At 58.4% G+C, this 25,116-nt stretch overlaps 2 protein-coding genes across 22 annotated transcripts; both read right to left on the minus strand.

The window, feature by feature from the left end:
- Positions 1-291: 291 nt before the first annotated feature.
- On the minus strand, positions 292-20,115 carry TPM3 (tropomyosin 3). 21 transcript variants are annotated; one of them, XM_054182593.1, is made up of 12 exons: positions 19,964-20,110; positions 19,454-19,579; positions 13,131-13,264; positions 12,175-12,292; positions 11,856-11,926; positions 10,435-10,510; positions 9,889-9,951; positions 9,673-9,742; positions 7,812-7,890; positions 5,824-5,887; positions 2,128-2,250; positions 292-1,508 (listed from the first exon to the last, which is right to left on the minus strand). In XM_054182593.1, the coding sequence occupies exons 1-11, from the start codon at positions 20,075-20,077 to the stop codon at positions 2,173-2,175; spliced, it is 993 nt and encodes a 330-aa protein (XP_054038568.1). In that variant the 5' UTR covers positions 20,078-20,110; the 3' UTR covers positions 292-1,508; positions 2,128-2,172. The 21 variants fall into 21 exon arrangements, 20 of the variants coding, with proteins under 20 accessions (XP_054038568.1, XP_054038572.1, XP_054038575.1 ...); XR_008463385.1 differs by lacking the exon at positions 5,824-5,887 and having other exon boundaries at positions 19,964-20,108; XM_054182597.1 differs by lacking the exons at positions 19,454-19,579; positions 19,964-20,110 and adding an exon at positions 16,461-16,649.
- Positions 20,116-23,415: 3,300 nt separating this feature from the next.
- CFAP141 (cilia and flagella associated protein 141) lies at positions 23,416-25,023 on the minus strand. Its single transcript, XM_054182898.1, has 3 exons — positions 24,101-25,023; positions 23,933-23,973; positions 23,416-23,812 (listed from the first exon to the last, which is right to left on the minus strand). Exons 1-3 carry the CDS (start codon positions 24,143-24,145, stop codon positions 23,455-23,457), a joined length of 444 nt encoding a protein of 147 aa, XP_054038873.1. The 5' UTR covers positions 24,146-25,023; the 3' UTR covers positions 23,416-23,454.
- Between the last annotated feature and the right edge of the window lie 93 nt (positions 25,024-25,116).

Consider the following 25,116-nt stretch of genomic DNA (forward strand, 5'->3'; position numbering starts at 1 on the left):
CCGCGCATGCGCGCTGCCGCCTGCCGAGCGGCGACCGGGCCGCAGCCCCGCAGGGAGCAGCAGTTCCCGCCGGAACGACTGAGGTAAAAAAGGGCGGACTCGCTCTCCCACAGGCCCGCTTTTGCTCTCCGGGCCCGGGAAGAAGGAGGCAAGCTTAGCCTTACCTCAGTCCCGGTCTCCCCCGCCGTCAGGGGCGGGCACAGGGCTCCCTCCCCCCACCGCTCCCGACTCCCCCTCAGGCCCAGAGAGAGCAACTCACACACAGTAAAGCTCTGTAGCCAGACAGCAGCGTGGAGGGATTGGTTTTTATTTCAAAAGACAGTAAGACAATTTTTCAATTTAGTATCAAAACACTTGATAAGGTTCTTTTCTCCAGATTGGCCCCTAAAACTGCTACAACCAAGCAGCATGCTCGAGCACAAGCTACACGCCACGAGCTTGACACATCTCCACACTCACGCCTCACAACAACTACACATCAGCAATGCACAGCAAGATGGCTTGTACCTTATTAAGACACTAAGAGCACTCCTGGCCAGGAGGGAAGGCCTCAGCTCCCTCCCTCAGGGTAGGCAAAAAAAAAAAAAAACCCACCAAACAAACTTCCCCAAGAAAACAAGGCTGTTGTACTTAAGCTGTTAAGTGTAACCCAGCAATGAGCAATAAAGCTTGGTGCATCAGCACTTAGTGAAGGCAAATTCAACGCCTGTGTAGCAATGGGTTAGAGGGGCCGTGGCTTCTCTAAGCCTACCAGGAAAGGAAGTGGCCAAGGGGGTGGGGGGAGGGAAGGGAAACAAGCCCTGTGAAGGTTCAATTGTTCAGATAACAGGCTTGGCTTTAAAAAAAAAAAAAAAAAAAAACACACACAAAGTTTCCTTTTTCCCAAGTTGCTTCTTCACAACACAGAGAGTTACCTTAAAGCTGAGAAACTGAACTGCTCTTTTGGCAAACAGCTCCTGGAAAGGAAGTTTTCCCAACAGGCTTCCATCCCTAGCCCGGCTACTCTGATTCAGTGGCCCACAGCCAGGAACTGTCACACCCTCCTTCCTCCCCCGACAAAGCAGGGTGGCCCAGAGCTGATTAACAGAAGGTTAACACCGAATTTTAAAGCCAAGAGCTTTGAAGTGTAGCTCACCAGCCTCAGAGTTATTTGGAATGTTTACAATGGTTGCTACAAAAAAAGGTAGTTACAAAATGTATACATCTCAAACATGCTCCCCAAACATTATTGCATTGTTCATTTCCCTTAATAATGCTGTTTGAAGCTCTGCCCAACCTGATGGCCTTTAACCCTGAGGCAAAGAAGATTTGTGTTTGGTCAAGTTGGCAACAGAAAGTAAACTCTGGTCCCCAAGGGTTAGAGGCCAGCAGCGGCTGGGCTGGCCCCCCCAGGCATCGTGTGGCGGAGGCGGTGGCAGGGATCCATTACATCTCGTTCAGGTCTAGCAGGGTCTGGTCCAGCATTCTTTGCGTGCAGAGATGCTCCTCTTTGGTGGATTTCAGTTTATCTGGCAGGAAGCAAGAGTCAAGAGTTACAAGTCGGCTTCAGACAACCAAGAAAGCTTGGCCACAGAAAGCTTGCACTAGTAGCCCCTTCCCAGCACGCTGCCGCAGCAAGTCCTCGGGCCGGGGGTGCCTGGCTGGGTGCAGCTAGAAGCTCTGAGGTTACCTGGCTCATCTGTAGCCCTTGCCTCTCACATTGCCGGTGCTCCCAGTCGGCATGGTGCTCACGATGTACTTTTAGGCAGTGCTTAGGCAGTGTTTTGCATGCAGGTGCCTCTGACTGTAGCTAGCTTTCCCCAGGGCTTCAACGCCTCCAGACAGCAGACCCCCATGGCCCAGCAAGCCACCCAAGAGCAACGCAGAGGTAAAAAATAAAAAAACCACACTTAGAAATCACCCCCCTGGAAGGACAGCTGGTGGTGCTCCCCGCTTTCCCCCCCCAGCACAGGACAGAGATGCCAAGCTGGTCACCGAGACCGTAACTACCTAGCAGCAGGGAGCAGACAACCGTGCCTCAAGGACAGCGGGGAAGAGGCTGTTGTCAGTGAAGGGCAGGCAGGGAGCAAGAGCGAGGGTGCTACAACTCTGCCCGAGACTCCAGGCAGCTGCACAGTCAATTCTCACATGTTCCTTAAGCCAGGAGGAGAGCTCAGACCAGCAACTAGCGCTCTAGGTAGGCTTTACTCCAAAGGTGAGCCCACCCACATCACTGAAGACATCCACACGCTGGGACACCGGACAGACAGGCTGTAGAAAGATGTCCTTTAGGCACAGGCAGTTTCTCAAAGCCACTCCCCAACCTCCCCAGGGTCAGAAACTGTGCACAGAGCGAGAAGCAGCCTTCCTAGAGCACTAGCAACTGCGGCACGTAAAGATTCCCTGCAAGCACTCAAGACACAGCTTCATGCTGTGGATTTCAGGAGTTGCTTTCAAGGTGTCCGTGAGCTTTCCCAAACGGTTCTGGGGCTCTGCAGCTGCACTGGGCTCAGGCCCCGGGACTGACCGCTTCCCCCAAACCTTCTAGGTTAGGACTCAACTATATAGGAAAATACTACAGGTGTGCAGTCGTTACAGACCACGAGGTCAGTCATTTATTGTTAGAAGCCATTATTCCATGCAGCAGGAAATCCTACAGTCATTCAGCTAACAGTAAATTAAGTCGTAGCACTCAACAGGCATCTACTAGCAGACATAAGCCTAACTTCACCCCACCCCTCTCCTGGTGGGTACAGCCGTTCTGGTTCCATGGAGGAGCCAGGCAGGACCCCCTGGACAAGGGAACAAGACTGATGAAAAAACAGCCAAGTTTGAGGGTTATTTCACCAAGAATAGAGGTTACCTTTATAAAAAAAATAAAACAACAAAAAAACCCAAACTCTTAAATTAGAGGACCAATTCAAGTGCCCCATTAAATAGCAGCAATTGCATAAAATTTGCAAGTCTGCCGGTCTTAAGAATGATCAGATTTCACTGTGGTCCACAGCACTGGTGGTCGCAATAAGCTTGTTTAATGGCATTAGAGGGCCCCCTTCTCAGTCACACAGATCATGCAGCGTTAACTTCAGCTCGTTAGAGAGCAGGCGGTTTTTCTCAAGCTGGCTGTACAGGCGCTCTGCGGCAGCAACAGGATTAGGGGAAACAAGAGGAAGAGAGAAAAAGAGAGAAAGGGAAGGTTAGTAGAATACCAAGATGAGCACATCAAATAAGCTGCCTCCATAACGCGTGTCTCTGAGAATCAAGTCTAGGCTATTACACAGATGAAGCCGGGGAGAACAAAGGTTTGTCTTACTCTAACTTGCATTTCAGGTCAGGAGGATCACAGAGGAAGCCAAGTGCAGGCAGAAATGGAAGTGCCACCACGGGCTTGCAAAGGCAAAGAACAGAAGAGGAGAACACCAGAAGAGGAGCCTGCACGCTGGGCTGTACTCAGGTAAGGAGACAGACTTGGGATGTGCTTTAAGCCTGTGGAGCACTTTGCAGAAAGTAGTCCTACCACAGCTGAACCAGAAGCACCTTCCAGAGTGACCACACAGCAGTGGGATTAATGGGGTTTTAGCAGTAGGACAGGGACACCAGAAGAACTGAGAATGACATACCTCATACCTGACCTGGAGGACACTCCTCCAAGGACATGCCTTTATGCCATACTAACAACCCACCACATCCAGACAAGCACTGAAGGCAGTATCTGCGTCAGGTACAGGAGAGAGGAAGTTCTGGAGCACAGGCTCCTATTTTACATCTGCCCCCAGAACAACCCAATGCGTGGGGCACAAAGTGCCTTCACCTCACACCCAGTCCCTGTCCTTACAGCCTCACAGGGCTCTAGCGGCCACACTTGTCCCCAAGGCTGGTACCAAGCACATGTGCTCATCAGCAGCTCCAGGGAAAGGGAGAACCATTCTGATCATCTCCCAGGACAGGTCACCTCTCAGGGCCACTGTACTGCCATGCAGCCTGTCAGCCACAACCAGCCCCCAGAGAACCAGTTCAATACCTATCTCTGCCCACCTACACGGAGTTCTCAGACTGGGAGGATCCTGCGCAATTCCTGCATTTGGGGGAATTCCAGGCAGTGAAAAGTCCTTCTGTGACAGCTCCCAGCCTGGCAGAACTAATCATCACAAACTGCAGCGACACACACAGTGTGCTGCCTCCAGCTGATGAGTGAGCATAAAGCACAGCAATTCTTGTTGGCCTTAGGCTTCTCCTCAAATCCTGGTCTACAAGGTCCCTAGGAATCTAGGGCACGCTCTGAAGGGCATCCACACCATTCCTCATTGTTTTCAAGCCTAGGAATGTTTTGCTCTCGAAGACGACTTGGCCAGGTAAGATTCAGGACACTGAGTTAAGCTGTTCACATGGAGCAGCCAAAGCACATCCCCCTCTGCAGAGCGTCTCTGCCCCGTCCCTCCAGCATGACAGCCACACGTGAGGGGGGAAGCTCACCCTCAGCTCCTTTCAGCCCTCAGCACCCGCTCTAGCTGCGCCTCACTCTGCAGGACAGAAGGTAGCAATGCTGATTGGTTATCCCTTCTTTAAAGCCACCAAGGGACCAAGCAACAGCCAGAGAAGCCACCAACTTGAGCCCCGCCACAGTCTAACTAGAAGTTGAGGAAAGTTGCGGTACGGGAGACGGGTACACCCCATCCTGGCCTACAGCAGAGCCTGCTTTGCACATCAGCTACTGCTGCTGCTAGTGACTTGCTCTCTGGCCTCCAGGCTGGTTCTGAGCAGGTAGGCTGGGCACCCTGATGCCAGTCTCCAGCCCCCCAGGTGATCAGGGCTGGTCCTGGGTCTCCAGAGCAGCAGAGGATGGGAGTGAACTGCCATCAGAAGTACCAGTGACTGCAGGCTGGTGCAACGGCTCTCGGCCTTCGAGCAAGGGTTTCTGCTTCTAGACAGGGACCTGATGATCCACCCGCATGAGGGAACAGACTGAAGTAACTAGCATGACCCTTCCCATGCTCAGCTCTGCTGGGGCTAGCTCCAGTGTTTGTTTGGCTGCTCCCTTCTCCACCCAGCCCGCAGGGCAGCCTTACTAGCCATCCTTGCAACCTGGGGAGCTCCAGGACCTGTGCCTCCTGGTCAGCTAACCTGCATTTGCAGCACTCCTGAGTCAACAGCCCAGCTCACAGTAACCAGCCCACACAAGCCTCACAATCCAGTCAGACCAGAAGCCTCTCAAAACCTCCCAGGGCAGAAGTTGCATCACCCACCCATCCATCACCCAGCATGGAATTCCATCAGGACAAGCAGGAAAAGGGCCTGCCACAGCCCAGCCTTCGATAAGATCGCTTGCAACACCACTGTGCAACAGCAGAGCCACCAGTTCCACACAGTGCGAGTCAGTAATAAACCCACTGCTGACAGGACCTCCCCATGAGGAGAGAGGCTCTTTCACAAGGGCAGGGTGCCACCTCCCACCTGGTGAGAACTGGCAACGGAGCACTGGGCTGGAAGCCTCCACACACCCGGACACTTGTGACAGAAGCCCTGTCGCTCCCACAGGATGTAGAGCCCCTACTCCAGCTGCAGGTTTGGTTACTGAGGAGTTATGGCTTCTTGCTTTGTAGGTCTTACAGGGCACAGTTATTGTCCCATACCCAAGGAGAGTCAGACCACCACCTGCCAGAGCTTTCCAGGCTATTACCCTTTGAAATTCCTTGTGGGAATGCTCCCTCCTTCCCCACCCAGACCTGGCAGAGAGGGGATAGCCCTGACACAGAAGACAGAGTGAGAACAGGCTGGGGCAGTTGAGCGTGTCTGGACTATCCTTACGGCTGGTGCCATTTGTGTGGAGAACGGAGTGACACAAACCTGAGGAAACCAGGGGAGGTGTCCCATTTCACCAAAACTCTGCTCATGAAGGGCTCTTCGGGCACTGTGGCAGATGAACCAATCCAGAAAGGAAAAAAGTATTTGACAAGCCACCAAGAGGCAGCACATACAGTTACGAGAGGCTGATCAGTGTTATGATACCAGAGCAACTAACAACAGACTCAGACCGGCGGTGACGCACATCAAGTGTTTGCAGCCTGCCGCCAGCTGCAGTGCTCAGTGTACAGCTCCGTGCCACGCTCCCAGGAGGATCCTCTCACCCCCAGCCCTTGCACGGGGAAGGGAGGACTCTGCAAAACACAGATTCCCTGGCTCGGGTGCCCACAGCCCTGCTGTGGTGCATTCTCATTCCTGAAGCAAGGGGCCATCCATCCCTCCCAACAGGCAACAGGCAGCACCTCGCACCCGAACAGTCCTGGCCAACTGGAAACCAGCCAGACCTTACTTGATATTTATTAGCTTTCACACCCTGACAGTGACTATCAGGTATGGTGACTTCCCACTGCAAGCCAGCATTTGGCAACCGAGGCCGGTGAACATTACAGAGCAGGCAGGTGTGAGGAGTGTCTTCAGCCAGGCTGAAGCAGGCACAGCTCGAGGACCTCCTGCTACAGACCCCAGCCTCCCATTTGGCCCTACAGTGCATGCTGCGTGCCAAGGCACCCTTTCCAGAACTGCAATTCACATCTGTGAGCCAATAAGACACCCAAAGGGAAAAATCCAGTGCGTTAATGAAGTCTTGTGTATTCCACCATGGGTGATGAGGGTTACACTGGTTTGAAGGCAACGTTGAAACAGTTACTCTAAAGCAGCAAGTGGTCACTGGAAACCCATTTCTCAAAAGCACCGGCCGTTCCATTCAACTTATACAAGAGTTGTTTTCCTTAAAAATTGTGACATCATGCTCAAGCAAGAGGCAAGAGAAATACAAAAGGAGCTTTATGGCTCTACACAAGATATGCAGATGAGAACAACATACTCCCAGCTACACCCAGACATTGAAAGGGCAGCCCCTCAGAGCACAGCAGTGTCTGGCACATCGGGTCAAAACAGTGGGAGCTTTGTTTAGGAGCAAGGGCAGCATAACCGGGGGGCTGCTGCTGTCAAGCTTCAGCGTCTTTACAGCACTCGTTCCCAGGGATGCCCTGTGCACAGTAACTGGAAAAAGGTACTGGAATTCAGAGCGAGATGACAAGAGCGTGAATGCAGGGTGCAGATGCAGAACAAGCCATCAAGCAGAGAGGCAAATCCAAAGTGGAGTTTGGAATCGCAAGACTTATCTGTGTGAGACAGAAGGAGACACTAATTTTAAGAGAAAGTTTAAGTGTTTGTGCACAGCAAACTTGGCTTAGGGAGCTTTCGGACACTAGCGTTGTAGTCGCGTTAAGGCTCTTCCTCTGCAGTGCAAGTACCTGGCCTCTCCTTGGTTAGTGGTAAGGACCGTGCGGAGCAGCTGTTAGCAGAACCCACTACAAATCCGAACAAAAAGCCGAGTAGCAAAGTTGCAGAAACATATGAGTTCAGCTACTTCCACAGATCGGTTCATGATCCAGCCCATCTCAAGCCTGTTATGGCAATCCCTAAGGAATCCACTTGAGCGCTATCCACGGCCTCTTCCAGGAGGAATCCCGAGACCATGGCCCAGTGGCTCCAGCAGCCAACTATAAGCTGCAGTACCTTAGGAAGCCTTTCCCAGTGGGACTGGGAACTGCACTCAGAGTTCAAGTCAGAACCCTTTCAGGCCAGCACAGCACTTAGTGTTACACATGCAGATCACAAGGACCTAGAGTTAGAATACAGCATGCTGCAGGGAAGCCTCCACAGTCCTCGAGGCAGAGATCTGTAGAAGTAACCTAGACAACACAGTGCCATCGATTCTCCAGCTATGAAAATCACAGCAAACCAAGCAAGCTCTGGCGGTCTAGCCTGCTGAAGCGAGAGGCAAACACCAGCCAGCTCATATTTACATGGAAGTCATGTCATTCAGGGCGTGGTCCAGTTCCTCACTAATTGCTTTGTACTTCAGTTTCTGGGCATAGAGCTCATCTAGAAGAGGTTTAGGAGGAGAACAAAAGGGTAACAATGAGGGAAGGCAGAGTTCTTCCAACACCCTGGGGCAGGAAAAGCAGTATGGGATTCATGAACAGAAGAAAATGAAGTTAGATGTGGAGCCATCACGACTCTGCATTAGTTCCTGACAATGAACAGGAGGGTTCCGACAGCCCGAGGACAGTCTGACCAGCAAGTGCCTTCCAGGATTACAAGCCAGCTCTGAGGGGAGCAGAGCCAAGAACTCAAACCACATCAGCTTGTGAGAACAAGCTGCCCAGCCAGGTCAGCAAAAACCACTGACAGGAGGAGGAGCAGGGAAGGGCAACTCCATCCACTTAGGGAGAAGCTTGCTACGCCTAAGGAAGGCACAGATCAATCAAGGTGCTTTGTTCTCACCTTCAGTCTCAATACAAAAGCATGCTTGGGAGAAGCCAGTCACATAATAGTCCCAGGCATCAGAGGGAATTCCCATTCTGTAGCTAGGCAGTGAGAGCCCAACAGACAGGCCACACCTGTGTCCTCCATCAGGTAATGGAGCAGATCACCTGCCTTCAGGGAAGGAGGCAGGCCTGAAACTCTGCACTGATGCACTCCCTGAGCACCGCGCAGAGCTGGCACCGACTTCTCCCAGCTCTGGCTGCCTAGGTACAGGACAGCTGGTAATGTTGTTAACAGCTCCACAGAGCCCAGAGAACTTTGTCAGTTGTCATAAACTAGGTCACTTCAGCAGCAAGGCCGGAGACTAGAGCCAGCTCTCGATCAATGTGTTTCAAGGGGAGCATGCAGGGATTTGGCGGAGTTTTTGCAGTTCCAAATAAAAGCTTGCCCTGGATCATGAGGTGGCTCAGATTGCTGCTTGGCAGCAGTTCTGGAACAGCTCAGCTGACACCATTGCTATTTCTAGATTAAAAAAATCTCCCGAGTGACTCCAGATGGTAGGATGTGGCTTTGAATCTCCAAGACCTAGCACTAAAAGACCAGAAAGGCACATGCTGTTGTCGAGGCAGGAGGCCTGTAAGAGTTTTGGTTTACCAGCACCACCACTCCAGCCACAACCCCAGATTTAAGGGCAGCAGTTGGAACCTTCTCCTTCCATGGCCTGGCAAAAGGCAAGATTCTGCGATGGCTGGCCTCAGGAGTGCTCCCCCAAAGTACTGTGAAACCAGGAACAGGAGGAAAAAAAAAAAAAAAAAAAAGAACCCATCCTTGTCACAGGCTGACCACCATACTGCATGGATGGGGCTTCCAGTGATTTAATCTTGAACCAGGAGCGATACTGGTCTTAAGTCTTCATGGGGGCTGTTTCAAGACTTGCAGCAACACTGTCTACAGCAGACAGCCACGTACATGAGATTCTGCACACAAGTATGTTATCGTAACCAATTCCTGTTGCGTTCAGGCATTTTTTCCTACACCACTCCTTAAATCGGCCTAGGTTGGAGCACAGGAATCCAGTTACATTCCTGAGGACATCACAATCAAGACACACCAGCCGCAGTATCTATCACCATCAGTCAGATATGGCAAGGTGTTTGGATCGAGAGCTTGAGGCCTGCCGCAGCACAGCCAGGGAACTGTTTGCAGAGCAGATACACGGGGCATGACTCTTGAGCCCAGAGGCACCAAGCCTCACCTCAGAAGCCGAGTTAGGTCATGCTCCATGTACTGGGGAGCAGAGCAGTGTCTCCACTCTCCAACTATCTGGGAGACAGCCTTCCTTCCTCAGCTCCCCACTTCTCACCACGTATTCTTTGGCTTCCCATCCCCAGAATGTACCTTCCAAATCATCAATTGTCTTCTCCAGCTTGGCTACAGACCGTTCAGCAAATTCAGCACGGGTCTCCGCCTGCCAGACAGAGGCATGCCAGTTAGTACAACAGCTTTGGGATGCAGCAAAGGACTACAGAGGCATCAGCTGAGGACATGAATTCTCCCACCCAATCAAGCTGAGGCCAGCTTACCCAGCCAGGCCATCCCAACATGGTCACTCACCTCTTTGAGTTTATCAGTCAGGATCTTGATCTCTTCTTCATATTTATCCTCTTTTTGAGAGTACTGTGGAAAAGGAAAGGAGTCGGCAATGAGCAGCCCCAGGTATCTCCCACTCCAGAAAGCCCACAGCTACAGAGGGAGACTTAAACTCCTCACTGCAGTGCACGTGCCCGCAGAAACTTCCAACTAGGAGTTGTTCACACCCCTACCCTAGTCCAAGAGAACTGGGTCAGGCAGCAAGTCCCACACCACGCACAAAACACACACTTGGGCGCAGAAAAATTCTCATCCCAGCAGCATAAACATCTTGGCTGATCGAGTCTGCCCCGAGGCAGGGAAGGGCAGCCAGACTTCCCACACTCCCAGCTTCTACAGTCAACGTTAGCCCTGCACGGAAATCCGTTAGCTCTCCCAGGAGAGCAGGCACAGCTCTCCTTGCTTGCTTAAGGCTGCAGTTGCATCATTTCCATCCCGGTGGGTGCTCTGCTGTCACACACCCTCCTAGCAAAACAGAAATCTTTCTGGCCCTTGGACAAGCAGCCCTACCTTCTCAGCCTGAGCCTCAAGAGACTTGAGATTGTTGGTGACATTCTTCAGCTCTTCTTCCAGCTCGGAACATTTACTGTGGGTTTTTGTAAATAAAGGAGGGGAAAAAGGAAAAGAAGTGGGAGGGAAAGACAGGAGACACAAGAAGTGAATCCACGTGCAGGGAAGACCAGGAAGTTCACTAGGATATGGTCTGTGATCAGACTGGATGGGACCCTGCCTTCAGGCACTTGTGCGGAAAGCAAGTTCCCGTCCCGCCTCCAAGTTCATATTTTAAGTATTCTGCCAGCACATGCACAGGGCACTGAGCTGAGCAGCTGAGATATGGACACAGATTTCTGCCAGACCTGGAGTCTTCCGGTAGAAACTGCATGTTTAGTTTGCTGTAAGGAGGGAAGCTGTTCTGACAGACAGATGGACAGCCACCACCACTCAGACAGGAATATTTATGGGCAGAGAGGACAAAACATTCCAGGAGAAAGACGCAGTTAAGCTGAGGGAAGGAGCGTAGCAAGAAGACCACAAGAGTTCTTGTTTAATGGTTCGAGAAGGGAAAGGTTAGTACCTTTTCTTCGGCAACAGACAGACACTTCAAGTTCTGGTCCATCACTCTGATCTGCTCCTGCAGCTCCCGGCAACGACTGTTAGTGACGGTCACACGATGGCACAAGCCAGGTGGGGACAAGGGTCAAAAGGAGCACCAATATAACACAATACCGCAGAGCAAAAAAAGGGGGTAGGGGAGAAACACAAAAGAGTCATGGTCATGACATGCATGTCTGGGCAGGAAGCACAGAGCTACTGCTGCGTGCACACTAACTTTGTTAGACAAGGCCCAGAGAACAGAGAAGCCCTGACCAGCTCCTCAAGGACCAGCTCGAGCATCCAAACACATGAAAGGAGCCCAAACATCACAATCTGCGTGTCTGCTCCGAGCAGAGGAAGTCCAGCTTGCTGCTCAGCAGTGCAGAAGCCTGTAGTAGTTACTGCAAATATTTTAAGGGGCCAGAGACCAACCTCAGCCGCAGTTCTGACCACGGACATCCCACATGCCACTCTGCTGCTTTAGGACAAGTGCTGTGCATACACGTGCCCCATAGCAATGTGTAGGATGTAGTGACCACACGTACAAAGCAGTGCCGGTGAATACCGAGTGGAGAAGGATTCTCTGGCCTCACTAACCAGGGAGGCCCTCCATGCAAAGGGGCAGAACGCTTCCACTACAAGGCAAATCACGCCATCGCAAACTCCACATCCTCTGTGGATCTAATCCTGTTCTAAGCAGAAGAGTGTTTCCAGCTCTTTCACCTACAGCTCTAAACCCACCCTGTGCTTCAGGCCTTGTGTAACAAGGTTAGAAATGCGGTGTTAGTTCCCATGCAAAGGTAGACATGCCGGTTACATGCAAGCAGATTACTCACGACTCTGCAAGCTCAGCTCTCTCTTCAGTACGCTCCAGATCTCCTTCTATGATCACCAGTTTCCGAGCAACCTGGAAGGAAGAAATGGAGTTAAGAGGAAGGAAGGTGATTCTGTACTTGTAGGCCGTGCAAGACAGTAAGGTAACGCCTGCAGGAGTCACTGGAGCTGCCAGAGTCTTTTGGCTAAGGGGAACACTGATGTAGCTCTGCTTAGAGACAGGTTCTCCCCCCAGATTCATTGCGGAAAGCCCTGCCTGCAGGAAGAGGAACCGCCTCTCCTGGCCAGGGTCTGCTGGACTTGAGCATCCAAAGGTCTCACCTCCTCATACTTCCTGTCTGCCTCCTCTGCAATGTGCTTGGCTTCCTTCAGCTGGATCTCCTGCAGTTCCATCTTCTCCTCATCCTTCAGGGCTCTGTTTTCAATGACTTTCATGCCTCTGCCCAAAAGAAAGCACAGGGAGGGGAGATGCATGAAAATCCTGTACAAGCCAGCAGTGTAATGACTTTCAGAGCATTAACTGTGCTCCCCTGGGACCACGTTGCTTCCTTATGAGCTGCAACACCTCTGAGTGCAGAAGACAGCACAGGAAGGCAGCCATCGCTGAGCTGATGCAAATACAGCAACCTCGATTGCTCAGAATTAACTGTTTCTTGGAGCATTACTCCAGCAGCTCATTGGGCCCCCGGACCAAAGGAAATGTCGTGCTGCCGAGAAGAACAAGCCAGGCTGTTTTAGGGACTCCACATAGCTGAGCCAAGCGTTTTCCAGGCTGGAACACAGGAAGAGCCAAGTCCATCTTTATGGCAGGGCATCAGCAGGGTCAGGTTGCTCCCTACAGCGTGCGCACCGATGAAGCACATCAGCCAAGTGGAAGTGGACCGCTCCCCTCTGAATCACACTGCCAGGTCAGAGGACGGCTGCCAGAAGGGAGGATGCTGGCAGAGGCAGTAGGAAGAGAGGCTTCCCCACCAGCAGCCACCTTCACGAGTCCACAGTGTCCCAGAGCCCACTTATTTCTTTTCCCTGTGAGGTGGGGAGGCATGGTAGCACACAGCACTTACTCGCTCCTTCACCTCAGGTTCCAGGATACCCTCTCAAGGCCAACAACAATGTTTTAGTTGCTTCATATAAGCGGGTACCAACTCCCACATCCCGCCTTGATGTGGTATCTACTTCCCACCCTCCAGGAAGCCCAAGAGGTTGATGGCACCAGGCCCTCAGTCAGGAGCACGTCTGAGATGTTTGATGGAGTAAGAGCAGCAGCCCTTGCTCACCTTTCACTTTCATCTGCAGCCTTCTCCGCCTCTTCCAGCTTCTGCAGCGCTGTGGCAAGGCGCTCCTGGGCTCGGTCTAACTCCTCCTCTACCAGCTGAATACGGCGATTCAAAGATGCCACTTCTGCCTCAGCCTAGAGGGAGCAGATGAGAGTGGCTCAGTCTGTGGCAGGTTTAGCAGTTAGTGCAGGGCAGCTGAGCTCTTCCTTCGGTCAGGGACAGCGCATGGGAAGCCAAAACAAAGCCAGGGTGCTTTATCCACTTTCTTACAGAGGCTGCACTCCCCTATGCTTGCACGCATGTTAAGCTTCACAACATTTCACACACACGCTTTGTCCGTGCAGCAGTCATCCTGCAGGTTCCTCGCCTGTCAGCTTGAGCTGACGTGACAGTTTAAGCCATAAACACTAAGTAGATGACTTACGCTAATGGGTCTTTTCTGCAGCTGCTGTAATCCTGACAGGCCATCAATCAGAGTCCTATTTATCCACCACACCAGAGCGCTGTGACAGCTGCCATTTAGCACAAAGTCAGTTTACTCATGTGATCCGGACACGAGCGTTGCTTGAAACAAGCCCTCTCATCAGCAACGTGAGAAAGATTAACAGCTTCAGGTTCAGAGGTTTGCCAAGCTGTGTCAAGGCGTCGCAGGCTGGGCTTTCTACAGCGTTGCCCTGACCTGGGGCCCCAGCAGCTCAAGCCCCAGAGAGCCAGCTGTGTTCTAGGCTTCCTTCCTCCCAGAGATTCACTAATAACCCAGAGAAAGAGCAAAAGCCTCATCCAGTCTTGAGACAGGTTGAAGAGGCTGCTCCCCAGCAACAGCCACAGCCGACAGCCACCTCAGCTCCACCATACATGCCAGGAGCCTGTGAAATTGCCGAGAGCCCTCAGGCGCTGCGCATTTGTCAGAAGCGTGACCACAAAAGTGACCAAGGCTTTAATGAATCAGCAGAGATCAGAAGCCATCACACACCCCCCAGCGAGACCTGTTACAGCAGCACTGCTATCAACCACAAGGCATCTGCTTACAGCCCAGGCTGTGTCAAGCCCGACCAGAGCCTGGGGGGAAGCCTAGATGCTTTGGGGACACCAACACCTCGCGTGAGTCGCCCCGGGAGAACCCAGCACCCTGTTCTCCAGCGGGAATACTGCACTGGTACAAAGATGGACAGGGCTGCAGGCATTTCAGGGCAGCGCTGTGATCTTCTACAGAGACCCGCGCACAGGCACATGCCAGGCATATATGAAATATCCCAGCTACTCGTAACAAAGCAGCCTGCAAGAACATGCTGCTTCTATCCATGCCCAAGGAGGGAGGAGCAGAGAGATGAAAGAAGCCAGTGTTAGAGCAGGGCCCGACACAAATCACGTTGAATTCCTGGGAGAGGCTGTCCGAGCTCTTCCCCGCAGTAGGCAGCAAGGCCTTTGGCACCCCCCGCCCCCCCAACATGTTTCAAGGCCAGGTTATGAGAGCACAAGTTGAAGAGGAGCTCCCCTGCTGGCACACCCTGCTCTTCACCAGGGAAATCCGCAACACTTTGATGCTCAAACAAGGCAGCGCTGCAGCAGGCTGCCCCACAGCCAGCTCCACCGGCACCCTCCGGAGGAGGAGGAGGAAGTGGTCTGCTCGAAGAGGAACAAAATGATACGTTAAACAGAACTGGGAAGGAGACTGCTTGACACACAAGTCTTTTGCCTGCTAAAAAGGCAATGAGCTGTCAAGGTGGAGAGCCACCTCCTCCTCCTCCCAGGGGATGGAGACACACCAGCACGACAGGTCTCCATTTCCTGACCCCCTGAACCACATCATTTAGCCCTGACTTTCCACAGGCAGCTCTTAGCCCACACAAAAAAACCCAAAACACTCTTGCTTTTAAAGAACCGCCTCTTTCCCTCTGCAGAAGGGTCCTTACACCTCCTTTTCAACTTCTCCTCACTGGATACAGCTGAGCTGTCAGGCTTCCCCGGAGCACGGGAGTGACACTTCCAGGCAGCCCTGCTGCCGAGCAGCACAGTCTCATTACTCCATGCTTCCTTCAGGAAGGCAGCCCTGAGTCAGGGAGCTACCGGGAGCTCTGCAAGCCAAGGGCAGAGCTCGCCTCAGCCTTGGAGGCTCACCATCGCTTCCCCAGGCCACCAAGATCTGACAGGGACATTCCTCAGGACCCAAAGGCCAACCCACAGGATGAGTACTAGACGCCACTACACTGGGAGCACTGGTTCTTTCTCTCCAGTTAGCGAGGCTCCAGCAAGCTGGGAGAAACACGCACGTTCCCATGACAACACCACTATCGCAAGAGAATTCCTTATGTGGCTGCAAAGCCAGAGCCCAGCTGAGGTCTGGGAGTGGCCTCGTCCCACTGCACGGCAGAAGCCTTTGCCACCAGCCCCAGTAGCAAAGCCGGGTCAGCCCCACGGCAGCAGCACCACGCTCCTCTCACGGACGTGGGCACTGGCGGTGGAAAAGCCTCAGCTCCACATTTTCAACAGAATCAGTAGCAAAATCACCCTGCAAATTTGCAGAGAGCCACGCTCAGATCCGAGCCAGTCACCTGCGAGGACCTGCCCCGTGTCGCCCCATCCGCCGCCCCCACGATGACACCAGCCTCGCCTGCCTCCCCCGGCCCCACCGAGCCGCCAGAGCGGGCGCTCCCCAGGTCAGATTCGGCCGTGGCTGCTCCCTCCTTCCCTCCCAGCAATCCCAGCCCCTGCCTGCCCCCAGCACGCTCTCCCGAGGCTGCCGGCCCCGGGGATTCCCGCTGGCCGGGATGCGGAGCCTGGGAGTCTTCCCGCTCCCCCCGCGCTGGCAGCAGCACCAGTGAGCTCACTTCCATTTTATCAGCACATGCCAAGGCTACTCGCACCTTTGTGCTTGCAACACGGGGCCAGACAAGATGGCCGGGTTCCTCCCCTTCCTCTGGCAGCTCGGAGCCAGCAAGCGACCGGGGGGAGTCCCGACCGAGGCGGGGGGTGACCCGGGGACCGGGGCGGGGGTGACCCGTAACGATGAAAGAAAAACCCGCGGGCTCACTCCAGCCCCAGTCACTCCCCAGCACGGGTCGAGGCATCGCCGTTGTGGTCCCGGGGACCCCGGCGAAACCCGGGGGACGCTGGGTGGGGACGGGACCCCCCCCGGGCCCCGCAGACACCACGGCGGCGGGGCCCGGATCGCTGCGAGCGGGGGCCAGGATCCCGCGGCTCCTCCCGCAGCCCGGCTGGTGCGACCCCCAGCACCGCCACGTCCGCGGGCCTAACACCCCCGGGGGCCAATTGCGACCCCCCACACACACCTCGTCCCCTTCCCGGGGCCGCCCCCCGTCCCGCCGGTACCTGCTCGCGGTTGCGGCGCTCGGCCTCCACCTCCCGCTGCAGGCGGTCCGCCCGCTCCTCGGCGTCGTCCGCCTGCTGCTGCAGCACCTGGATCTTGCGCTTCACCGCCTCGATGGTGGTGGCCCCCGCCATCCTTCCTCCGACCCGCCGCCCGACCCGACCCGCCGCTCCGCTCCGCGCCGGCCCCGCCCTGAAATACCGGAACCCACCGCCCCGGTCCCGCCGCCCGGGAAGTGACGTCACTTCCTCCCCCCCCCCCCCCCCCCGCGTTGCCGTGGAGACGGGGAGCAGCAGCCCGGTTCCGCCGCCGGGGGGCCTGGGGCCAGCGGGACGGCCCGGGCGGGAGCGGAGACACGGGGGACAACCCCACACGGCACCATGGGGGTCTGGGGACACCGGGACCTGCCCCATGTGGGTGGGGGGACACCGGGACCTGCCCCACGGAGGCCTGGGGACACCGGGACCTGCCCCATGTGGGTATGGGGACACCGGGACCTGCCCCGTGGAGGCCTGGGGACACTGGGACCTGCCCCATGTGGGTATGGGGACACTGGGACCTGCCCCGTGGAGGCCTGGGGACACTGGGACCTGCCCCATGTGGGTATGGGAACACCGGGACGACACCGGGACCTGCCCCACAGGGACCTGGGGACACTGGGACCTGCCCCATGTGGGTATGGGAACACTGGGATGACACCGGGACCTGCCCCCCAGGGACCTGGAGACACTGGGACCTGCCCCATGTGGGTATGGGGACACCAGGACCTGCCCCGTTGGGGACCTGGGGACACTGGGGACCTGCCCCACAGAGGCCTGGGGACACTGGGGCCTGCCCCATGTGGGTGGGGGGACACTGGGACTAGTCCTATGTAGACCTACGGGCACGGGGACCTGCCCCATGTGGGTATGGGGCCACCAGGGCCTGCCCCATGTGTGTGCGGCGACACCGGGACCTGCCCCACAAAGGCCTAAGGACTGGAGCCCTGCCCCACAGGGCCCTCCGCATCCTGCCCCATGGGGTTGCACGCACCCCTCAGCCCCCACCGTGCCCCATGCGGCCCCACCAGCCAGGTGGCTGTGCAGCCCCGGCAGCCCCACCCTGTCCCTCAGCCCCACAGGCCTCACACGGGCACGGCCGGGCCGCAGTGGCACCATGTTCCCGAGGGCTGAGCTCACGCACTGCCCGCCCTGCAGAGCCCCCGCACCCGCCGGGGCCGAGGTCCCGCAGCCCTGCCGCAGGTCCCGTTCCCCGCTTCTTCCCCAGGGACAGGGCTCCGGCACCTGCCAGCACGCCGATGCCAGGCTCCCGCTCCACCGCCGTGCACCAAAACACACCATTGCTAAAACTCTCTGGTCTTGGGAGGGCAGAAAACGCTGCCGAGGGTGATGTTCCTCTGTGCCACGAGGGTCACGGAGGCTCCCGGGAGCTCAATAAAAATGTAACCAAGAGCTGTTGCTGCCCTCGTTCACCACGCAGCCTGTTCAGCGCCGCTTTGGGCACACAAGTAAAAGAGAAAGGGGGTGTCGGGCTGCCACCCCTGTGCCGCTTCCGAAAACCCTCAGCAACCAGGCAGGCACATGCCCCGGGGGTGCGTTTGCCGGGGCAGAGCGGGCTGGCACAGGCTCATGCGGCCGAATGTCTTGGCAGATCCCCCGGAGATGAGCTGGCGACCAAAAGGGCCTGACTCTGCCTGCACCCGCCGGCTGGCAGGAGCTGGGAGGCAGCTCTGCGCATCCAACGCTCCAGGGCCTGAGATCCCTCCTCCCGCCCCCCACCTTCCATGAGCTGGGGTGAAACCGGGGGACCCCCAAGAGCCACCCTGGGGGGTGGCGGCCAGAAAAAGGGGTCTCAGAATGAACAGAAAGGGATTTAACGAGGGGCGAGGCGACGGGGATGCAGTCCTCAGTGCTGCAGCCCGACGGCAGGGAGAGAGTCTGAAAATGCCAGCCAGGGAGGAAAGAAGGGCGAGCGGGAGGGAAGGGGCTCCCCAGAGCTCTGCAAGGCCACGCTCGGTGTGTGCCGACCTCCAGCGCTGCCGCACACTCAGCCGGGGCCAGGAGAGGAAGCCATGAGCAAAGGCACGGGGCTGACAGACTGCCCAGGGCTCAGGGAGGGCTCGACAGTTCCCGATTACACCCCGGCCCCCGGCTTGGAGCCGGGATGCGCCGGTGAGAGGCAGCCCGGGCAGCGTGCTGGGGCTTGGGGCGCTTCCCCATGGCCCAGCGTCGGCGGCCGTGCCGCCCCTGCCTCCAGCCTGAGCGTCAGAGCTGGGCCCGTCAGGGAGAGGAGACGGGGGATTTCTTCCAGCCCGTGCAGGAGGCAAGACCTGCATCTCCTCGCCGCTCGACCCCTGAGACACGGCGGCCCCACGAGGTGACAGCCCCTCTGGCCGTGAGGAGTGGAGCCAAACTCCGTGCCACGTGATGGCCGGGAGAGCGGCCGGACAGCGAAACCCTGCACTGCTCGCGCCATTGTTTTCCTGGTAACGGCGGACAACAATAGCCGGGCTGTGCAGTTGTCACACTGCCCACGCAGCCTCTGCCTGCCTGGGGAGCTCGGCTCCTCTGACAGCAGCCATGACACCGACTTCCCTGGGGACAGGCAGGGACCCCACGTCCCATGCTTGAGGGGCTGCTCGCTGCCACCAGCCACTGTGGCTCTGCCCCCAGCTCGGGCTCCCCACGTCCTGCTTGGCGGAGCCTGGCTGCCCAGCCCGCTCCATCCCAGCTGCCTTGGGATGTCCTTGCCCGGGAAGAAGCTGGGACTGGCCCCTGCCAGCATCCCTCTGGCCCCTGCGTGGCTGTGGGTGCCCCCGCCGGGGACATGTCCTTCCCAGGGTCACCCTCTGCTCCCATACACAGCGTTGGAGGAATGCTCCAAGCCTGATAGGGACCTTCTTCCGTCCCTGAGGCCACAGTGAAGGGCTGCAGTCCCACCGGGAGGGCAAGGGGAAGGCAGCCAACCCAGCTCCCACCCTGCACCCCATACGTACGTCTGCCGCCTTCTTCTCCGCCAGCTCCAGCTTCTCCTGGGCATCTTTCAGGGCCTCGGAGTATTTGTCCAGCTCATCCTCTGTCCCTTTCAGCTTCTTCTGCATGGCGGCGAGCTCATCCTCCAGCTGGAAGGGCAGCGAAAGTCACCGCAGGTGGATGCCCCTCTGGACCCCAAATAGGGGGAGAGCCCTTGGACACCCCTCTGGACCCGCACACAAAGGGAGAGCCCTGCCTACCCCAGCCCAGGCTCAGCTCTGCCCTACAGCATCCCTCCTGCCCCATCCCAGGCTCAGCTCTGCCCCACACGTCTGTACCTGTCCCACGTGCCACCAGCTGGCATGGGCTGAGCCCTGGGCAGCCCTCGGGACGCCCACAACATCGTGACACAGTCCCCGAGCTGTGGGACAGTGGCAGCTCTCACACCCTTGTTCCCCTTGCCAGGGTCTGGGCTCAGCACGGTCCACCCCCCCTGACATCCCTCAGCTGAGGACGTCTCCTGCCTGCCCTACCTGCTTGCTCCGCTCCTCCGCCTGCTTCTGCTCGGCCTCCGCCTGCTCTGCCCGGTCCAGGGCGTTCTCCTTGTCCAGCTTCAGCATCTGCATCTTCTTCTTGATGGCCTCCATCCTCGGTGGGACGCGGGTGCCGGCAGCGGGGCAGCGGGCAGCAGGATGGGCAAGGAAGGCAGGGCGGCAGTGCTGCCCGATGCCCCGCTGCTCGGTTTATCAACTCTGCCCTGCCCGCTGGTGCAGGGGCTTTGCCTTTCTTGGGCCGAGCCGCCTCCCCACCTTCCCAAAAAGTCTGTGCTGGGGACCCATTGTCTGCCCTGGGGGGGTCCGGGTGGCTGCAGCCTTATTTGGGCTCCTGAGAACAGCTGGGGCGGTTATAAAAAGCAGCGGCAGGTCTGCAAGAGAGGGGTCCCGCATTGTTCCAGCCGCCTGCACCCCCCCCTTGCAATGGGACACCCTGTCCGACATCATGGGGACACCGTGCTCCCACCCAGCACTCCCTTGAGACACACTCGGGACATTGAGCCGGGTCCGTGCAGCACCGGCAGCGAAGCCGGTTTGCACCCCACCGGGATGTTTTGGTGGCCCCCGGGCTGACATTTACCCGTGCCCGGGGGTGGCGTGGAAAAGGGCGAGCTCATCCCGACACTATTTTAAGAGCAGGGGCTTAGCAGCAGCCCCCAGCCCGAATTGTTTGGCTCGGTGGGGAGCAGCGGGGGGATTCAAGCCCAACACCCAGGGAAGAGCACCCCGGGAACCCCCTGAGCCCCCAGCCTGGCTCTGACCGCACTGGTGCTCGGCAGCGAGGCAGAAGATGCTGTTGGCAGCCGGAGGAGCGAATTCCCCAGGCGCAGGGAGGAATTGTCAGGGAGAGCGGCGGCACTTCCTACGCAGCCGGGGGATTAGCAGCCTCCTTGCGCCAGCCCCGAGGTCCTGCTGGCCCCGTGAGCCAAGTCGGGATGTCCCAACGGGGGGAGACCCACCGCTCCCTTCCAGGGACAGATTTTGGGGGCTGAGGGGGTCAGCACCCAAGGACCCCGGCGGCAGCTCCCTGGGCAGGGCGCCAGGAGGGACGGTGCCCACAAAGGGCCCCGAGCGGCTGCTACACCCCCATGCCCTGGGAGCCATAAATAACCCCGTGCAGCAGGGGCAGCGGAGCCAGCGGTGGGCACGGGGCCACGCGCCTTTGTCCTGGGATCATCCCGGGCGTGAGCCGGGGGGGGACAGGTGGTGAGCACTGACCCCACCGCCATCCCAAACCTCCGCCGGGCCCTGGGGATGGCAGCTCCTTGGCTGCCTCTCCCTGGCCCTGCCGAGACCGGCACGCGGTGCGGGCAGACGGGGTTTATTACAGCAGCGAGAGGGCGGGCAGGGGGTGCGGGAAGGGGCGCGGAGGGACCCCCTGCGCTCCCCGCCCCAGCCCGCCAAAGGGTGCAGGCAGCATCTCGCCTGGTCGGCGCTGGGCATCCCTGGCGCTGTAAGAATATGTTTGATATTTAGTTGGCTTTCCAATAAAACAACCTAATATCAAACATATCAGACAGAGGCAGGGGCAGGCAGAGGCGGCAAGACCCGGGGCTCAGCTCCCTGCAAGAGAAGGAGAGAGAAGGAGAGGCTGAGAGCTGGCGGGGGGGGTAACTCCCCGGTTTGCCCAGGCAGGACCCCCCAGGGCACTGCGCAGGCAGCACCTCGGTGCCGCTTCGGTGTCTGGAGCCCTCTTGGGCAGCTGCGCCGGTATTGGGATGCTCCAGGATCCAGTACCCGAGCAGGAGGTGTCCTGCAGCGGGGAGGAAGCCAGAGCAGGGCAGTGCTCCCGGCGTGGCACGGCACACCACACCATGGCACGGACTGGCACGGCATGGCATGGCAAGGCAGCACTGCCCACCCGTCCCTGCGTGCCCGGGGCCGAGGGCACCCCACGTCCGTCCCTGCCTTACCTGGGCTGGCTTGGGGGGCTCCTCGGCGGTCTGGCTCAGGGGCCGCCCAGCCGCCATTTATAACCGCGCTCAGCTGCACCCGGCGGGGGGATGCAGCCGGCAAATGCCCTGGCCTCACGCACGTGGCCTCGTTCCCATTAATTACCACCCATCGACGTCCCCCTGCCCCCTCTGCAGACCCCCGTGCCCTTGCCGCCGAGCGCTGCCGGTCGATACAGGTCGATGGCCCCGCGCCGCCTGCTCCTGCCCCCAGTTACACGCCGCCGTCATTAGCGGGGCCATCAATACTGGGGAGCCGGGCCCATCCCGGCGGGCTCTGCGCCACCAAGGAAGGGGGCTGCGTGTGACCCTGCCCAAGGACAAGCCCCAGCCAGCGCTGGGGGGCTTTGTCCCTGTCCCCTCACTTCGGGGGAACCACTGGGACCCCCCGTGCACAGGAGCATTCCCTCCCTGGGGTGGCCGGAGGAGGTGACAGCCTGTGGAGATGGTCCCACTGCAGTGGGCACAGCTGGGTGACAAAGGCAGGACCCCAGACCCACTCTGGGGTGGCCATTGGGACCTAGCCAGTGGCCTCTAGGCAGGAGGGCACACGGAGTCTCTCGGGATGCTGCGGGCACATGTCTCCCTGTGCCGTACCGGTGCTTCACTGCAGCGGGACACACCGACCTTGGGAATGGCACTGGGAGCTCTGCGGGACCCCAAACTTTGGGGGGCCAATGGGGCAGGACATGGGGCAAGCGGGAGCCCCTGAATGCCACGGGGGCACAGGCGCGTAGCCCCTACCCCGCTGCCTGCCTGGGCTGGGGGACATGGGGCTCTGGCCCCATGGGGGTGGCAGTGGGGCGGCAGGGCAGTGCGGGGAGGGTGGCAGCGGGGATGGTGGGGACACATGTGGTGGCAGCGCGGTGCCGGGAGCGCGCGTGCAGTGGCGGCTGATGTGATGCATCCCGACAGCCGAGCTAATGAAGGGCCGTGGGCGGGGGGTGCCGGCCCAGCGGCTCCCAGCCCTGTCAATAAGCAGAGCCAGGAAAGGCGCTGATGGGCCCTGGGGCCGGGAGACACCAAGGTCGGGCGCAGGCAGCGGGGACAGCAAGTGGGGGACAGGGCCCTCCCCCAGCAGGGAGCAGACAGGGGCTCAGGGGTGCCCGGACGGTGATCGGGGCCCAGGAGCTTCGCACCTGGCCGGTCTCCTCTCCCCGCAGCTGCAGGATAGTGCCACACGGCCAGGAGCGCTGGGCCACGGGGGACAGGAGCGTGTGGCCGATGCGGGAGCCGTGCTGGAGCGGGACCCAGCCATGTAGCACGCTGGCCGTGCTGCCATCTCCTGGCGTGGCCACGGCTGGGCCCGCGTGTGCAGGATCCGGCACGCAGAGTAGGGTCGCAGGCAACGACCAGATCCCAGCCGCAGGGATCGTGCTGGGCTGCCCCTTCCCTCCACCTCCGCCCAGGGCTGTCCCACATCCCAGCACGCAGCAGACGCAGCCCCCATCTTGCTCAATGTGTTTTATTCAAAGCTGGGTGACGGTGGGCCAGTGCTGAGCCCGCCAGGTTGGGCACTCACAGCCGCTCCACGTAGAAGGCTTTCCCGAGCCGGTGCAGCTCCCACTGGTGCTGCTGGTGCTCATCCTGGAGGAGCCGGTGCAGGGCGGCTCGGCGGACCTGCCGGGCACAGGAGCCGGGGCTGAACCCCACTGTCCCCCTGGCTGGTCCCACGGGATGCGGTACCGGAGCGGGATGAGGGGGACACCCATCCCTCACAGCCCAGGGTGCACCCAGCCACGCCGGACCCACGCCCGGCCTCACCGCCATCTGCTCCTTGCTGGCGAGGTGCAGCTCCGACTCCATGCGCTGCCGCAGCGCCGCGGCCCAGATCCTCTCCCAACACCGCGGGTGCTCAACGGCCACCTGCCCACAGCTGTGGGGACACGGGGTGGACAGGATGGGGTGGACAGGATGGGGTGCCAGGGAGACCCCACACCAGAGCTCCCCCTCGCCCACTACCCCCCAGCCCCGGGGCTCCCTCTGCCAGCTCTACCTCTCCAGCAACCTCGTGCAGGCGCTGCCCTTCGCCAGGACCTGCAACCAAAGCGACACATTTGGTGGGGGGAGGCCGGGTTTAACGCGCACAAGGGGGACATTGAGCCCCACTGTCCCCAACTGCTGCGGGGAGACCCAGGACACCCACCCCCCTGCCCCGTCCCACCTCCTCCCGCCGCAGCACAGGGGTCTGGCTGCTTGGCTGTGCCATGGCCGGTACCGCAGGGACCCCGCAACGACCCCGCAACCGCCCTCTGCACCAGCCACGCCGTTAACGGCATCCCGGTTACTGCAGCATCCTGGTTACCACGGTGGCAGCGCAGGGACAGGGAGGGGCTTCCCGCAGTCAGAGGCCCGACGGCACACATCCTGCTCAGGGTAACTGTGATTTTATTAAACAGCAATTAAAAAGAGTGCAGAGGCCCAGGCGAGGGGCAGGGGACCCCGCCCCACGCGGTACACGCTGCGGTGACTGGTGAGCAGCGGGCGCTGCCGTCGGCCCGGCAGAACGCAGCCGTCGAGTCTGGGGCCGCGAGCTTCCGCCCATGGGGGCTCGGCAGCCGCTGGCACACAGGCGCTGGTGAGAGTGGGAGGAAACACCCCCTTGGCAGGACAGACAGGACGTTCAAAGCTGGTATTTGTCTGCCCGAGACGTCCCCAAATGCCCAGTTGCAGGAGAAAGAGTAGAAACCGCAGCCCAAAGAGGCACCTCAGCCACGGCAGCTGAGAACTGACCACCAAACTATTTACACTCTGTCCAGGCCCCCTCGTGCGCGGCCCGGGCACACAGGCAGGCTGGGCACGGTGCCGCAGAGAAAAAAACGAGCGTTCACCCTTTGGAAAGAACAGACGAGCAGCTCCAGAGCCTGAGAGCCACACAGACGGGACGGAGAAACAGCATCAGCCCGTGCCAGCCATCACGGGGAAAGAGGACAGGTGGAGGAGAGCGCTGGCTGGGATCGATGTCTTTTATAAATAAGCTAAAGCTGATCAGTTTATTCACAGGGCCAGGGCTCTAAGACGTTGCCAGACTCAAAGCCTCAAGCCTGAAGCATGTCCCAAGCCCGCTGTGGAGGAGGCCCACAGCTCACCCCCTCCGGATCCAGCGGGCAGGCACGCTGCTTTCAAATGGGCTCCTGGCGAGGGCCAAGCTCCGCCAGCCGAAACGGAGCCTCTGCTGAG

This window comes from Rissa tridactyla, chromosome 23, assembly GCF_028500815.1.
Source record: "Rissa tridactyla isolate bRisTri1 chromosome 23, bRisTri1.patW.cur.20221130, whole genome shotgun sequence".
NCBI classification, from domain to species: Eukaryota; Metazoa; Chordata; class Aves; order Charadriiformes; family Laridae; genus Rissa; species Rissa tridactyla.